The sequence below is a fragment of the Triplophysa dalaica genome, chromosome 13 (assembly GCF_015846415.1).
Source record: "Triplophysa dalaica isolate WHDGS20190420 chromosome 13, ASM1584641v1, whole genome shotgun sequence".
NCBI classification, from domain to species: Eukaryota; Metazoa; Chordata; class Actinopteri; order Cypriniformes; family Nemacheilidae; genus Triplophysa; species Triplophysa dalaica.
Genome location: NC_079554.1, coordinates 4,450,403 through 4,466,554, shown reverse-complemented (window position 1 = coordinate 4,466,554; position 16,152 = coordinate 4,450,403). Strand labels below are relative to the sequence as shown.

Sequence of the window (16,152 nt, the reverse complement as noted above, 5' to 3'; positions counted from 1 at the left end):
ATGTTTAAGTGTGGGCATTGTCATCACTGTGAGAATGTAATACAAACTGAAACATATGTCATTGATGTTTGCTCAAAGAAGATGTATTCAATTAGATAATTCATGAATTGCACACAAGTAATTTATGTACTACAGTGTCCTTTGTCTATCTTAAAAATTATTGGATTGGAAACAGTGACTGGATCTTCTAAAAAGGTTGATAGATAACAAAGACTTCTGAAAGGGAAGATTATGGTATTTTTCAATTAAAAGCAACCAGCTTTCCTGGGTTGAATGACGAATTAGATTTATCTTCATTTAATGTGAAAATGTATTGGTATGACATATTTTTTTGCGGAATGCTTTTTGGCAGTGAACTCATGTACTGTAACATCCCTCTCTGACCTCAAGACACGTATCATTAAACAAACCGGAAGTACTTTTATTTTGTGTCCGTGTATACATACACGTATTGTCCGGAAGTTTGTAAACTGCACGTCCTTAGCAACTGTAATAGTCAAATGTTAGTCGTGTGAGAAACTAAATAGTTAGTTTTGCGAGCATATACTACAAATATAACAGTTTAATAGTTACGAACGTTACAAATGTAGGGATATCAAAGTCGGGTCGTGCTACGAACCTTGTCATCACAACGATTATAGTGTTTACGAACACGACAGCTCGAGGACTGCTCGACACTCGCTGTCATGCCTCCCGCTGAAGCCGCACCGAAAAAGAAACACGTCCGCTTTGCCAGAATGGAAGAGGATGATGACAACGACGAGCAGGAGGAGGACGCTCTTTTTGATAAGCGGAAAGACGTTCGAAAAGGATTGAAAAGCGCACTGAAGGGTGGCAAACGGGCACTAAAGCTGGGTTCCGAAAAGGTTGACATAATTCGACCAGGACGGAGTCGGAGCAACACCGGGAAATGTTGGCGATGGCTGGTCAGCCTGGCGCTCTGCGCATCGTTTCTTGGGCTGGTGGGTTCGGTTTGCTTTGTTAGTGAATTATAGAAAGGTCAGATCCATGCAAATAAGGATATCAACAAACATTGGAACTGGTGTGGTATGACCCCTTGTCCTGTTAAAGCAAGTAGCCTTTTAAAGGCACAGTAGCAGCTGTATCAAAACAAAGATAATAATCGATATTAAAACACTTATCACATAAGTCGTCATTATACAGCAAAGGCGGCACAGAAACCGAGTTTGAAGCGGCACAAAACCACGAAATGGTGTATTTAAACAGATCGTTAATGCGGAAATTATGCTGAACATAACCACAAGCGCACCACAGTTTTAACAATATGCTACTAAATTAACTTTTTGAATTAAACAGTATCAAATTTAAATAAATATTGACACTAGTAATAATTTATCAGGGCTCTTAAATTGTATTAAAAGTTTGGATTGAGATCTGCTCACTCAAAGTTTCAGCAGTTGCCTCTCAGCCTAAACTAAGGTTAAAGTTTTAAGATCAATTCAATGTGCGTTGTCTTCAAATACTTAAATGCAATCAGTTATTTCAACCACTAAGAACAATGATAAACTATAGACCTTAAATATAAAAAAGCCATCTTTAAACTTCATCAGCATGACATGGTTTATTGCCGTTTAATGCTGCTCAAGTGGTTTCGTGAGAGGTACTTAATGACTACCATATTACAGTCATTTACAAAAATATTGCCACCCTTGGTAAATATACACAAAGAAAAAATATATCTGATTTGTTTCTCCTACAAAAAATCTACAAAATTCTTCTACAAAAGTATTTTCATTTAATGTCTAAAACCGTTTTGAGAATACATATACCTGGCATTCGAGTCTATTCATCCATACATAATTTTTCCAGATCCTTTAAATGTTAGTGCTTTTCCTCTTCGGTTCACTCACTTTCTATAGGGTTAAGATAAGGGAACAGGGATGGCAATGGCAGGATTTTGATTTTGTGTAAAGTGACGCATTTTTGTGTTGATAGATCTAACAACAATTCATTATAATAATATTTCTGGATTAGCAAACCAGATTTTTTATCTGTTGATGTTAAATAATGATGTCCAGGTCCTCTGGTATAAAAGTAAGTCCACCACTTTTTATCTCTGTGTGCACCATAATGTGTTATTGTTAAAAAAAAACATTCCTTCACTTCATATAGAACCCAGTCCTGGTTGAAGTTCTAGTATAGCAAATTTATATGGTGTGCTTTGTTTCTTCTTAATAATTGTGGTCAGTGTTTCAGAAATACATTCATTTCGTAATGCAATTTCCCTGCACTTTAAATTGTTACGAGAGTGAAACTTTTGTGATGCTTTTAAATAAAATATCAAAAGGAGAAACAATCCAGATTTATTTTCACAGCTGCCTTTGCTCATATTTACCAAGGGTGCCAATATTTTTGTCCGTGACTTTTATGATGCTATTTAAGAGGTATTTGAATACCGTAGTCTTATTATCATACTCGTCTGCATGTTAGTGGTGGTCTTGTGCACAGGTGTCAGGCTATTTTAAAAGAGTCAAATGACATAGGTGTGTATACTATACCTCTTAATAGCTTAAAAGTTTACCGCCTTAAGAAAATTCTCACTTTATGTACTCACCTTTATGCCATTCCAGGTGTATAAGATATGTTTTCTTCATTTGAACACAAATAGACTAATGGCCTTGGATAAGATCCAGTTTTTGAAGCTTAAAACCACACTTTGCTTATAAAAATAATGCTTTCTTCACCAGTGGGTTAATAAACATTGTTTAAAGTAAAATGATGGATTTGTGTAAGAGTGGTTCCATTTACTCACGGATTGTATTTTATATTAGTATTTGTTTTGGCAATGGGCAGAAGAAGTACAGGGTTATATTTAACTAATGGATTGTAAGAAGATCATTTACTTGTTTCTGGTACTTATAGGGAATGGCAATCTCTGTATTGGGTCCTACATTTGAAGACCTAGCTCTTAATGTCAACAAGAACATTGGTAATTTGTCCTACATCTTTGTGGGTCGTTCATCTGGATACATTGGAGGTTCCTTATTAGGAGGGATCCTGTTTGACTGTATGAATCCTCATCTTTTGCTTGGTAAGAGAGAAATCATAATGCAAGATCAATTGAGTCAATTGTTGAAATCTCTCTTTAAAATGGAAATACATTACTTGATAAATAAATGAAAGTTGTAATTCTTTGTGGATGGATGAATTATCTCTGCAGGCTTTTCCTTGTTGATCACAGCATTTGGAATGTCTGGGACGACATTCTGTAAAAAAGCTTGGCTGCTTACCGCTTTGATGTCAAGTGTGGGGGTGTCAATGGGAATCCTAGATACAGGTATTTATACGTTTTATCCACATACAGTAAACCTCATGTATAAAACCTTTTTGTGTAACTGCTTTGGTCTATGCTTGATGACAGGTGGTAATGTTCTCATACTGAACACTTGGGGAGAGCAGGCTGGGCCTCATTTGCAGGCTCTGCACTTCAGCTTTGCTGCTGGAGCTTTTGTCTCCCCAATTATTGCCAAGCTGCTGTTTGGTCACAGTTCCGACAATGCCTCCATTTCCACACCTCTGATGTCTGGCCATGCGTCCAAGGCTATTGGTGCCATTTTGCAGTTCTCGCAGCCAAAAAGTACACCTCTAGCGTCCATGTGGGCCTATACAGTGATTGGTGCTTTTACTTTATTGGTGTCGCTCATCTTTTTCATTCTGTACTTCTGTAGCCCCTCCACCTCAAATGGGACAAAGACATCCACGGGAAAGCAGTCGTTTTCAAAACACCACAGTACTCTTATATTCCTGCTCTCCTTGTTCTTTTTCTTCTACGTTGGTAGTGAGGTGGCATACGGCTCTTTTATATACACATACGCCAAGGACTACGCTAATATGGATCAAACATTGGCAGCAGGGCTCAATTCGCTCTTCTGGGGAACATTCGCAGCTGGCCGAGGTCTGGCCATCTTCTTTGCGACTTGTCTTAGCCCGGGCACCTTAATCTTGCTTAGTCTAGTGGGCACCACAGTCTCCTCGCTGCTGCTGCTCCTATTTAGCCTAAATGACCCTGTACTATGGAGCCTGCACTGCTCTGTATGGTGTCTCCATGTCTACCACCTTTCCCAGTGGGATATCATGGGTAGAGCAGTACACAACAGTGACGGGCCGCTCAGCTGCAGTGTTTGTGGTGGGTGCAGCACTCGGTGAGATGGTGCTGCCATCCCTGTTGGGCTTTCTGATGGGGCATGTGCAGAATCAGCCCTTGCTGATGTACCTGGCACTTGGCTCATCCACCTTCACCTCAATTCTTTTCCCAGTCATGTACAAACTAGCATCACCAGGAGGGGATACTGCCTTATGGAAAGTGCCAGGCAAACACATCAAGGATGTCGATGACAGCGAGTACCGTCAAGCACTTTTGGACAATGTGGAGGAAGAGGAACAGGAGAATGACGGTGAAGCTGACCAATGGAATGATGCAGACTTTGAGGTAATAGAGATGGATGAGGCCAACATGGTTAGTTCTCCTTCCAAAGCTTTAATGCCACCGGATGTTGCAGCCAATGCTCTTGGTGTCCAGTCAGTTGCTGCTTCCTCAGTCCCGCCACCAACAGACCTCCTGGCCATTGCCCCGGTGTCTAACACCCTCAACTTTTCAACAGACTCCCCCAGACGCAAACTGTTATTGTCCCTAGACAGGGAAAAGAAAGACTGAAATATTGTAATGAATTGCATCAGTGTGACCTTGGACTTGTCCAGGAACTTGGCCGGTTGAATCCTTTACAACCACTTGAAGCTCAAAGCAATTTTATTTTCGGCAAAAGATAACACTAGTCAGTCGATTCATTAACATTTAACATGCCACTTGCATGTTTGACATTTGAACATGTAATCGTTTCTGTGTCGCTTAGGTACGCCAATATAAGCCAAATCAAGCCTTTTACTTCCAACCAATGTATTTGATTACCGGTTGCAGGATTCTCAAAAAGTTAAATTAAGGTAAAATATAAACCACTGATTAAACTTACACATCAGGTAGTTTTCTTGTATGTTAGACATGGGTATGTTGGAACTTCTAAAAGATATGGGATTTCTATATCTCTCTTGTTGGACTTTATTGAATTGAAAAGATTTAACAGAATTGTAATCAGCACAATACATCTTGTAAGGCAGATTGTGATTTTTTTGTATGAAAAGTTTATATTTTGATGCTTGAGTCATTGTTGGCATCCTTACGTATGTTGGCTAAAACAAATCTATTGTTCCTGTAGTAATCTGTGCTTGCCGATGAGCAAAAATGACATTTTTATGTCCGTTACTGTCAAAACCTTGACCTGCAACCATTAACATAAAGCAAGTGATAAATAGCTTCCATGTTCAAGTTTTTATCCTTAACATCTGTAACAATATGTTAATCGTTTGCTTTCTGTATTTGCAGTCTGTTTGCCTTGCCCACCGTAAAATCTCATTGGTCAAACACCCTACTCCACACAACTCTATAAAAAAACTATGATTGTCTGTGGTTTTTGCATTTGTGAATATTTGCTTTGTGTGGGCAGACAAATGGCTAGAAATATCAAATCAGTTTCCATCTTATTTTGCACTTTAATGTAGAAATTGGTTTAAGTTTTTGTTCAAATTGCTGTGTAAAAAGTGCTATAATCATATTGAGGTTACCATTTGTTAGACCTTACTTTCTAAAATGTTGTATTAAATTATTTTAATTGCTCTAAACCTCATGTTGACTTTGTATTACACATTATTCAACATTATTATACGTTATTATTATTATACATATTTATTTTGTAGTCAAATTAGGCAGGCTTCAGTATTTCTGACCTCAACCACAGTTCTTGAGCCTTTATTAAGTATGTTGATTTTTATTATATCAATTTCAAAACTCCACCCACAAATGTTCTTTAAAAACAAAGCACCTCAGGTTTTTACAAGATTACAAATACAAACTGTTCCGTTAAAAAAATGAGAGAATGAATCTTTAAATGACATAAAATGTTTGTTTTAGAATAGAGAAAGCATTAGAAAATGTTTGTTAACAGGAAAGAAAATATGCACACAGACAATATATACTCTTGCCATAAATTATTAAACATATTGCAGAAGTCCAAGAAGTTAAGGCTGATACTTATTTATACTTAGACTTGCCTCTGTGGAGAATGGACAGAAATAATACTTTTCCAGAACATGTGCGTCAAGCAGGACTTGCTTAGAAAACTGTCCATTTTGTTTTTAAATTTCATTTGTTTCTTCAGTGCTGACAGAAAGTATTTAGGATCTTAACTATACAAGGCATATTTACAAAAAAATGAGCTTATATAAAAAAAGTCAAACTGGAGCCAAACTTTGCTCCACCAAAACAAAAACAAACAAAAAAAATCACAGTCAGAACTGAATATCTTTGATTTACAAATTGCTACAGCGCATGTGAGGTTCAGTTTGAGAGAGTACATATGACAATATAAAGTCTGAATACTCAAATGACAGCAAAGATCAAGGACAACAGAGCAAATTCAAACACTACATCAAAACCATCTTCGCCTCATTTCTATATTTAAGGCCTCTTCAGTCCAACTGTGCTGCAATACAACACAGTACAACAGAAAAAGATGGAGACACCAAAATCCACAAAGGGAAAGCACCTTCACAATTGATGATATAGACAAAGCTGTGCTTAGCTTATGACTGTTTAGCACCAGAGTAAAAAACACATCTGAAAATCAAAACTGCTCCAGAAGTTGGCGAAGATAAGGCCCTCGAGAAAGGTGTCGATTAACTCGGGACAGTTTGTAAAGAACAGGGCAGTCCAATGTGATGCATGGCATCTGACGCTCTGCACTACCACTGCAGCTTCTACACACCTGCAAATGAATCAAAACACAAGAGAATTTGAAAAAGAATAAGAAAGATGAGAGATCTATTTAACTGCTGGAATTTCTGAAATGTAAACCATATAATATATGAAATACAAATAATATATTTATAGTTCATATTTTATGACTGGAAAGCAGCCTGTCTGCATTGTGCATTTCAGCGGTTACTGACCATCATTCAATTAAGAGATTTCTACAGGCACAAAGTACAGATGTTACACAACGAGAATAATCCTTCTGCCGTCGCACGTTCCCTGTCTCTCACCACTGTATTCAGTAACTGCTTTTCCAATGTTTCAGTGTAAACATCATGTCTGTAGCTGACAACAGCCTTAAATAAAGTCACAAGTATTCTAATCGCTCTTATCCTTGACTACGGGATGTATAAAATCGTGGTCATGGAACTTTTTTATTTGTAGTGAAAACAAATCAAGCGGTTCAATGGTTTGCTCATACGAATAGAAAAGACAGGGGTTATTATTTTTATTATATCAGGCTTATGTAGTCGCTTTAGACTGAAGGACAAAAATGAACCTTATATGAACCCCGGTGATTGTAAACAACACGTTTGCTCTATTAATGAAATTAATACATAATCTGAAAGCTGAACAAATAAGCTTTCCATTGATGTATAGTTTATGATTGGTTTTGTGGTCCAGGGTCACATATGTCCTGCATTTGGCTCATTGTCAGCCTATATTGTTTATCTTATTTGGAATTTAACGTGTTGCCTTCTGTCACGTAAAATGTGTTCATCAATGAACATTTCACTGTTTTACTGTACAAGTGGTTAAATACTGAAGGTGCAAACTGTCCCTTGGCACCTCCTGGCGAATATTTCATGAACTATACTTGCATGTAAATATTTTTTGCCTTCGATGGGCACTCAATGCGGCGATAATGGGCATTCTGGTTGACAAACTACTAAATAGAAGACAATGAAAACAATTATTGTAGTTAAAATGACCACTAGGTGACACTGTTTCTTATGACAAATAAAAACAATATATTGCCATCCACATAAACTGGATAGTGTAAAGTCTCTGTCAGAGTTTTTTCGGCAGTAATTGCAGACAGAGTAAACATGAATCTTATATAAGTATTCACATTAACCCATTTACTATGTAGCAAACATATTCCTCAGTCATATATTCAAGACTTGATCATTTTTTCTTCAAAATTACCTTCCCACTTTAAGGCCGAGATGTATATTGTATTTTTTTATTTTTTATTTTCTGTCTTCAGTACTGACTGTACATTGCTATTTAAATGTAATTTGAAATAATTTGTGTCCACCATCCAGTGACTTTGACTGCGACGCTGCATCCGCGGAATGTCAAGACACTATGTATTCCAGTTAATTTCAATATTTATCCAGTCAGTAAAGGATGGACAAGATTAATAACATGGCACAGGTGGCCACAAACCTTTAAGAGCTGGTCTTGTTGACTCTCCCACAGCCTCAAGTCCTGGTGCAGGGTAACAGCGACAAGCTGTGGTTCAGCACGGCAACGCTCACACACTCCCAGCTGCGTGAGCTCATCACAAACGGGGCAATGCAGTGTAGTGAAATACTGAGAGATGGTACCTTTCCTTGTGCTCTCTTCGCCCCCTGCAAACACCCCAGAGCTCCATACCTTCTGTACCTACACAGAGAAATACCATCACAAACAGACACTGGACCACATTCGGATATGATATTCTATTAAATCGATTAAGTCAGTGGGTAAGCATTCAGGGAAATCCTCTTAAATTGTTTAGTTCTAATTTACAGTACAAAAGTTGCTGGGAAGTTACTTTTCAGTTCCGCCAGCTTATTTTTGTGGGGTTCCTCAGGGACCACTTTTGGGGCCATTTTGTTTTTCTTTGAATATGTTTAGGTTTTTATTATGTTTATGGCAAATAAGGCCAAATGCAGCATTGGCCGATCTGTTCCGCTGCTGCGATACATTAACTACAACACCATATTACTGAGGGAAAAAAGCCCACTTAAACTATTTAAGTGAATGGGAGAGTTGTGTTTAGATTTTCCCAAGATTTTAAATGTATGTGTTATGATCTTTTGCATTTCATCTACTTTAAATTATATAACATTAGTGATGTCTAAACAATTATTAAGCCTAAATGAATGCGTGACAAGCTTGAGTTTTATAAAGTTACGTATGACAATGGATTTTCTTTTTTTAAACTCTTTAAATCTTTAGCTTGAGCCATGTTTCTGTGCTCCATGTAAATAATAAGGAATTGAAATTAGTTGAGAAATGAAAAGATTCTGTGCTCATATGGAAAAAAAGCAGCTCCCCCATTCACGTGCATCTGTTAATAGTTGGATTTGCTTTGACAAAAATGCCGGCGGCGTTGATGTACTGTCCAGCGGACAATGGCGGGTCTAGGTATTATATATGTCTATGTTATTTGTAGATAATACATAACTAAAAAAAATGCTAAAACAGAATGCCTAATATTTATTAAATATTTAATATGCTCTATTAAAAAGATATTTCCCCATGTTTTATTCACCCTCAACGGATCCTATGTGTATATGACTTTCTTCTTTCAGAGTAATGCGGTCGAAGTTGTTGTAATACCACGTATCATTTCCCTTCCAAACTTTAAAATAGGAGTGAATTGTGGATGAGATTTTGAAGCTCCAAAAAGTGCTTCCATCGATCAAAAAACTGCTGGACACGGCTCGGTGGGTTTATTAAAGGCCTTCTGACAAGAATCAATGCCTTTATTTAAGAAAAATATCCATATTCACAACGTAATTAAGGATAATGCCAAACTTCCGTGATGTGTCCAGCCACACGTGAACGAGAGGGTTGTTGTTCCGGCAAATTATGTAAATTCTGGGTACGAACTTGAAATGTGAAATATATGAAATATCGTTTTAAGTCATCTTTGCATTTAATCTGTCTAGGTCCTCTTGCCTCCAATGTGCATGAAATGTGTGTAAACCTACGAGTGATTTTTTGAAACCCAGGCCAACGTAACAAACATTTTATAGAAAATGACACGGGCCACCACCAGATGGAGCTTCGATATCATGAGTAGCTAGTATAATTCAGAACTATTCAGTTCTGTAACAATAAAAGAAAATGCAAAAGAAAACCACTAGTTTGTGAATTTATGTATGGCATTGCTTGTAAACTAACCCTTGGTAGCTCCTGGTACCAGCTGAACACATCCACCCCAATCAAGTTGAAAATTCTTGCGAGTGGCGGTAAAATCTGCTTTGTGATATAGTAGGTGGCGTTGAGACGTAGATTTGGGTCCTGCAGAACTTCCAGCGGACGTCGAACCAGCTGTATGAGAGGGACTCCTGGCCTCCCATACACAATAACGTAAGGAACACGCTCACCCACACGTGGCTCTAAACGCCGATCGAACGCCATCATACGCCTGACAGACAGAAAGAGAGATGGCGACAGAAATAACATTTGTTATTGCATTGTTATCTTTGTTGTTCCTTTGTATTTTGCAAGCAAATGTTTTTCACCCCCTTTTCATTATTTTAACTTGCATATGGACACAATGCAAACAGGCAGCTGAATCTCTACAGCACACCACCCAACCATGTATCCCTAATCTAATTTCTGCATCTGTTAATGGGTGTGTTGCTAGGCAACTGCCTTCAGGTACAGTACAGCCGACCACAGCAGATATGCATACGATAAACAAAAAAACGTGAAAAGCACAAGCATTTTTTTCAACACAAGAAATCAAAAACATTCAGATACCTTTAATTGATCTTAACTAAAACTGTGGTATATATATGATTTGTAAAACAAACTCTCAAACCTCTTTTTATTTTTTCTTCTTGAGAAAAATGATCAATGATTAAAGGCCCAATATATTAAAGATCAACTAAATCTATACAAATAACATTTTAAAAATCATTCAGAAACACAAAAGAAGATATTTTAAAGAATGTTGGTAGCGAACAGCGGCAGAACCCATTGACTTGCATTGGTTTTGTGTCCACACAATAGAAGTTAATGGTTACCGTCGTTGTTCGGTTACCAACATTCTTCAAAATATCTTCTTTTGTGTTCTGAGAAAGAAAGTAGTTAGTAACGCAGTTTTGAAATGACATGAGGGTTAATAATGATGGCAGCATTTTCATTTTTGGGAGCACTATTAGTTTTAAAAGAACACACTTGGCTCACTGTGGTCTTATACATCCATATGTCACACATACGAACCTGGTGAGCTCCAGAGCAGGGACACAGGCCCCTGGGCGGTATGATCCACTGCCGCGATACTCTTTGGCAAAGGTGAGGTCCTGCATGCTGGCTTTGGCTTCCAGCACTTTCACACACTGCCGCTGTACGTACTGCTTCACCACACTGATGTCCCGTGACTCAAACAGCTGCTTTAGAGATCGCTCCAGAATCTAACAACACAGAGCATCATTTATTAAAGCACCAGTGTGTAGTTTTTGGAGGATCTATGGACAGAAGTGCAATATAACATATATAATTATGTGTTCAGAGCTGTATAAAGGCCGGACATAATGAAGCATTATTTTTTTTACCTTAGAATAAGCCCTTTCTATCTACAAACACCGTGAGTCCCCTTGCATGGAATGTTGTTGAGATGTCGTTTCTACAGTAGCCCTAAACAAACAAACTGCTCTACAGAACGTGTTTCGTAAATATGTTCTCTTTCGGAAAAGAAGTGAAAACTTGACGACAACTTGATTCTCTCTCGGCCTCCGTACTGCTTTGAAAGGGAGAGTTGGAGTGAGCGGTTTGTTGTAATTTGCAACATCACCACTAGATGCCGCTAAAAATGACACACAGCAGCTTAAAACCCACAATCTTGTGACCATACAAAAAATCTATGCTACAGGATGAGACAATAAACCAAAGAGACAATCAGTGTCCAAAGAGTCTGTGAACCAATGATCAATGATAGGTCAACAGTAGGACAGCTGAGGATCTATTGATAGAAATGCAATATAATATACGTTTCTATATGTGCAGGGGTGTATAAAGACCTGACATAAAGAATCGTTATGTTGTTCTCACCTTAGAATGAGTTATTTATATTCCCCTAACACGGAATGTTGTTGTCATGTCGCCATGTTGTTTTTACAGTAGCCCTAAACAGACAAACTGCTCTACAGAACGTGTTTCGTAAATATGCTATCCCTTTCTGGAAAGAAGCGAAAGCGTGACAACATCTTTATCCTCTCTCAGCCTCCCTAATGCTTTGAAAGGGAGTAAGCCTTTAGTTGCAATTTGCAACCTCCCCACTAGATGCTGCTAAAAAATAACACACAGTACCTTTAAGTTTTCTGCTCACAGAAAGGACTCAAGTAGTCAAACTCAAGCAGTCAAACCTCTTCATTAGATGGGGGAGTCGCAATTATTTCGTCCATATATTGTATATACACTTAAATATATTTATAAAGGAATGAATGCATTTTAAGCCAATTATGTTTGTGTGTAATTTCAGTAGACACACTTATCTTGACAATTTCTGTACGGATTGAAAACAAACATTACAAATATCAACGGTAACAATTAATGTGCTTAAAGACCCAAATGCCTTGAAATGTGCAGCATCATTTGATGCGTTACAACTGAAAAATGCAAAGAGCACGAGACATATCGAGTGGCCCCTCCAACTTTAAAAAAAACGAACAACATTTCGTTTACAACACAGTTAGCCTGGCAAAGCTTCATTTAAAAGCATGATAGCAACAGGGGTGTAAACGTCTATTGAAAAGATTAGGAAGATCAGTGATACCACTGATGTGTCATTTGAAGCTTGTTAATTACGTTGGTGAGCAACATTTGTGTTTGTCTTCTCCTTTACACATCAAGGCTGCGATGTCTGATCTCTTCCATACAGCCTTTCAACATGCTGTGTAGACATGAAGTGGGCCAGACACGACTTGATATCTTTGCGGATTTTCCGTATGATCGACGCATATGATCCACTCTGTGCAAACAGATCTCTGAACCAGACTGCACACACAGGCAACCACGCATGAAACTGGCGTGAAAATAAGACTATTGTTAATATCGATAATTGTAAATCTCCCATTAACTTTGTCATTCACCATGTAGGACAAAATAAATGTGCAAACAAGTGGCTGATATGAGGTGCAACTTCAGCAGCTCTTATAGCGAAGGGGGCGGGACTCTTTGGATTCTAAAGTGCATTTGGTTGGACAAGATTTTTTGGAGCGCACGTGCCAAACTGTCAGTTGTGAATTTTGTCAGAGCTTAGGAGCATATCAGTTTATTGACATCCTAAATGCTAACTTATTTTTTAATAATATTTTTTATGATTTCAGTGGGGCTTTTATATAATGAGCTCAATCCAAGTCATCCACTGGAGTTTGGGAAGAAGCCAATTCATCTTCCTTTGGATTTCCCAATCGCTGTTTGCCATAATAACTGCATTATGATTGACAGGTTGAACACTGTACTTAACACAAGTTACCTTGGCAACAGCAGGACAGCCATCTCGGCGTACAGTTTCAATGCCTTTGGCATCAAACACAGGGTTTTTCTGATCCAAGCTTTCGTACATGTATCCAACGTAGCGCTTCTTAGTCTGTAACACACATGGCAGGTACACCTGCACGAACACACAGAGAAGATTTTAATAAAGCATTAAACAACCCTTGAAGAAAACACATCCAAGACTATCCACTATACTCTGTTACGTACCTTCTCAAACTTCAGTTTGATGGGTTTAGGGTTGGTGGCAGTCACAGCCTCTGCAATTTCATTACCAATCTTAAATGCCTGTTCCTTGGTGGCACCTTTCAACAACACGAACATGCTAAACAAAAGAGGATCAAAGAAAAAGTGTACCAAGATTAATCAAAAGAGATGTCATGCTCAATCAAAACAGATTCCCATTATCAAGCAATTTGTCTGTCAAGTTTCTCAATGTGAAATGTCTATGTGATGTGATACAACACAGCCAATAAAAAGATATTTGATGCAGAAGTCACACTTACACTGTAATGTCAACTCTTTCAAACAATGTGAATACGACCAATTCCATGAGGGTATATTAGCATTTTGTTGTTGTTTGCCTATAGCATAAGACCTTCCATATATGGTGGTGCGTGACGTCAGGCTAAACAACTGAATAGCAAAACAGGGCTGAGGGATTTGTGCTGTTCTCTGTTTTTCTCACTGCCAGAAGACAGTCTCCTGTAAATTTGTGGATGATGTGTTTTTGTTTTTAAGTTACGGATATTTTAATAAAGCAGCCAATGATGACAAGTGAGCCTTTAAATCTAATTCAGTCTGGTTCTTGTTGCATGTTTACTCATGAGACAAACAAGAATCAATGTCGTCATCCTGTATGTTAGACCCTATTCCAGCAAGTCTTCTAAAAGAGGTTTTTCCTGTTGTGGCAGAATTTCTCCTCTATATTATGAACTCATCACTTTAATTAGGATATGTTCCTGAAGTTTTCAAGCTAGCAGTTCAGTCAAGAAGCTTTCAAGCTCACAGAAGCCACCAAGCCCCTTATAAAAAAAGACAACTCAATCAGGGAGACTTGGCAAATTTTAGAGTAATCTATAATAAATATATGATAGCAATAAAAAACACTTACATAAGTAATAAAGCACTTAATTGTATAGCGCCGGACACTGTGTCTACACAAGACACGACACACGGCTTCTTCTAATGCTGCGTTCAGACCAAACGGGAGCAATCACATTCCACGGCCTTTATTACACGGGGGAAAAAAACATCACGCAACTTGGAGTGTCTTAATGTCAAACAGTAGGTGAAAATGAGGTCTTTGTGCGAATTTGTAGCTCAAGTTGAAATTTTCCAACTTGTGCAGCCGCCCGATTCACGTCATCGCATCGCATGCTGCGAGTTCACGTCTATTTGTATCCATTCATTATCTGTGGCTTTCCTATGTATAGGATAATGCAATGTAAGTCGCTTTGGATAAAAGCATCTGCAAAGTGCATAAAATGTAAAATGTAATGTATGCACATCTTTGCATTGACTTTCTATGTATTTACTCGTGGAAATCGCTTTGTTCGCATTATATTTCAGTTATTTCTCCTGTGACAGTCCCAGAACGCGACAAAGACATAGAAGGACCCCCTGGAACGTGGCTGCGAATGGACCAGCGAAGATCAGATAGTGTTCGGCAAACAGCCCCGGGAACCCCCTGGAGCACAATGGCAGATTTCCTTGATTTTGGTACCCAAATATGGACACGTAAGGCACCGAGGCATACCAGTACCTGCACATCGGGAAAGGCGGTCGAGTGTTTGTACATGAAATAGACCACATTCGGCTCTGGTGCGTGTCTTACGGTCTAAACAAGTGTTTTGTCTAAATTTTGTACCTTTGGCTTCCATAATAAATATTAACTAGTCAGTCAAAACTGCACACTTCTCATCGCAAAACGACTGCTATTAGCTGGAGCGGCTCACCGAAAGTCTTTACACAAATAGCTCAAAGATGGCGGTGCCCACATTTACACCTAAAAATAAGGTTAATACCGTTTTTTTATCTTACCTGTCTGTGTCTCCATAAACCACACGAGCTCCCCACTTTTTGGTGTCATTCACCATCTTAATGGCTCTTTCCAAAGTCTCCCGAGCCTTGTGCACAATGCTGTCACCAACCTGAAGGGCAAAGAGAGAGATAACACGGTAATATTTCATCCTTATGTTAAGTGTTCATGCAGTGATTCCCACAGGATTTTTAGTTACTGTGGGCTGATGACATCAACGACTAATTAGCATCTTTGTGACGTCTTCGGGTGTTTGGTCTGGTGTTGGCACTTTATTATATGGGGTGTTTTGGCTACATTAGGCTACTTGTGCGTCTCATGCACCACACAGGCTTTACTGCCGTTGCTCCTCATCAATGTGTTTCTGTGTTATGCGCTTCTTTGATTTTAAACACGATTGTTAGTTTTATTTTATATCGCGTAACGTTATAGATGTATCGGAAACAGACAAATACAATGATATGAAGAGTTTGGTTCCAAAACGCTATAAATCCATTTTGATGAATTTGAGTAAAAATGTGTTTTAATTACAAAGCAAGTGGCAGGATGACAACTACTTTTTTCTTTTTCAAAGTTTCAAAAAGCATCTTTATGTTGAAGTTACATAAACATTTCTGATCCATATTTTGATTTTAAAAGATTTATTATAAAAACAGATTTTTTTACCCCCCAAATGCAATAAATGAACAACAATTCTTTCTCAAAATTGAAAATATCCATTGACTCAATATAAAAGTATTTTTTTTAAATTGAAACTTGAAAATACACAACAAAGTGAGTTGAT

At 38.2% G+C, this 16,152-nt stretch overlaps 2 protein-coding genes across 2 annotated transcripts in view; one reads left to right on the top strand and one right to left on the bottom strand.

Annotated features, from left to right (window-relative positions):
* The first annotated feature begins 444 nt into the window (after window positions 1-444).
* On the top strand, window positions 445-5,699 carry LOC130433887 (sodium-dependent glucose transporter 1-like). The gene is given in 5 exon segments (XM_056763667.1): window positions 445-962; window positions 2,884-3,052; window positions 3,182-3,298; window positions 3,383-4,038; window positions 4,040-5,699. Coding segments are annotated over 5 exon segments (1,854 nt in total). The 5' UTR covers window positions 445-686; the 3' UTR covers window positions 4,676-5,699.
* A 117-nt stretch (window positions 5,700-5,816) lies between these two features.
* rev3l (REV3 like, DNA directed polymerase zeta catalytic subunit) overlaps window positions 5,817-16,152 on the bottom strand; it is a 54,876-nt gene continuing 44,540 nt past the window's right edge. The window contains exons 26-32 of the mRNA XM_056763666.1: window positions 15,371-15,480; window positions 13,538-13,652; window positions 13,308-13,445; window positions 11,054-11,244; window positions 10,004-10,250; window positions 8,276-8,494; window positions 5,817-6,836 (exon numbers count right to left, since the gene is read on the bottom strand). Of these exons, the coding sequence (XP_056619644.1) occupies window positions 6,696-6,836; window positions 8,276-8,494; window positions 10,004-10,250; window positions 11,054-11,244; window positions 13,308-13,445; window positions 13,538-13,652; window positions 15,371-15,480 (1,161 nt within the window). The 3' untranslated portion in view covers window positions 5,817-6,695. The remainder of the gene's footprint in view (window positions 6,837-8,275; window positions 8,495-10,003; window positions 10,251-11,053; window positions 11,245-13,307; window positions 13,446-13,537; window positions 13,653-15,370; window positions 15,481-16,152) is intronic.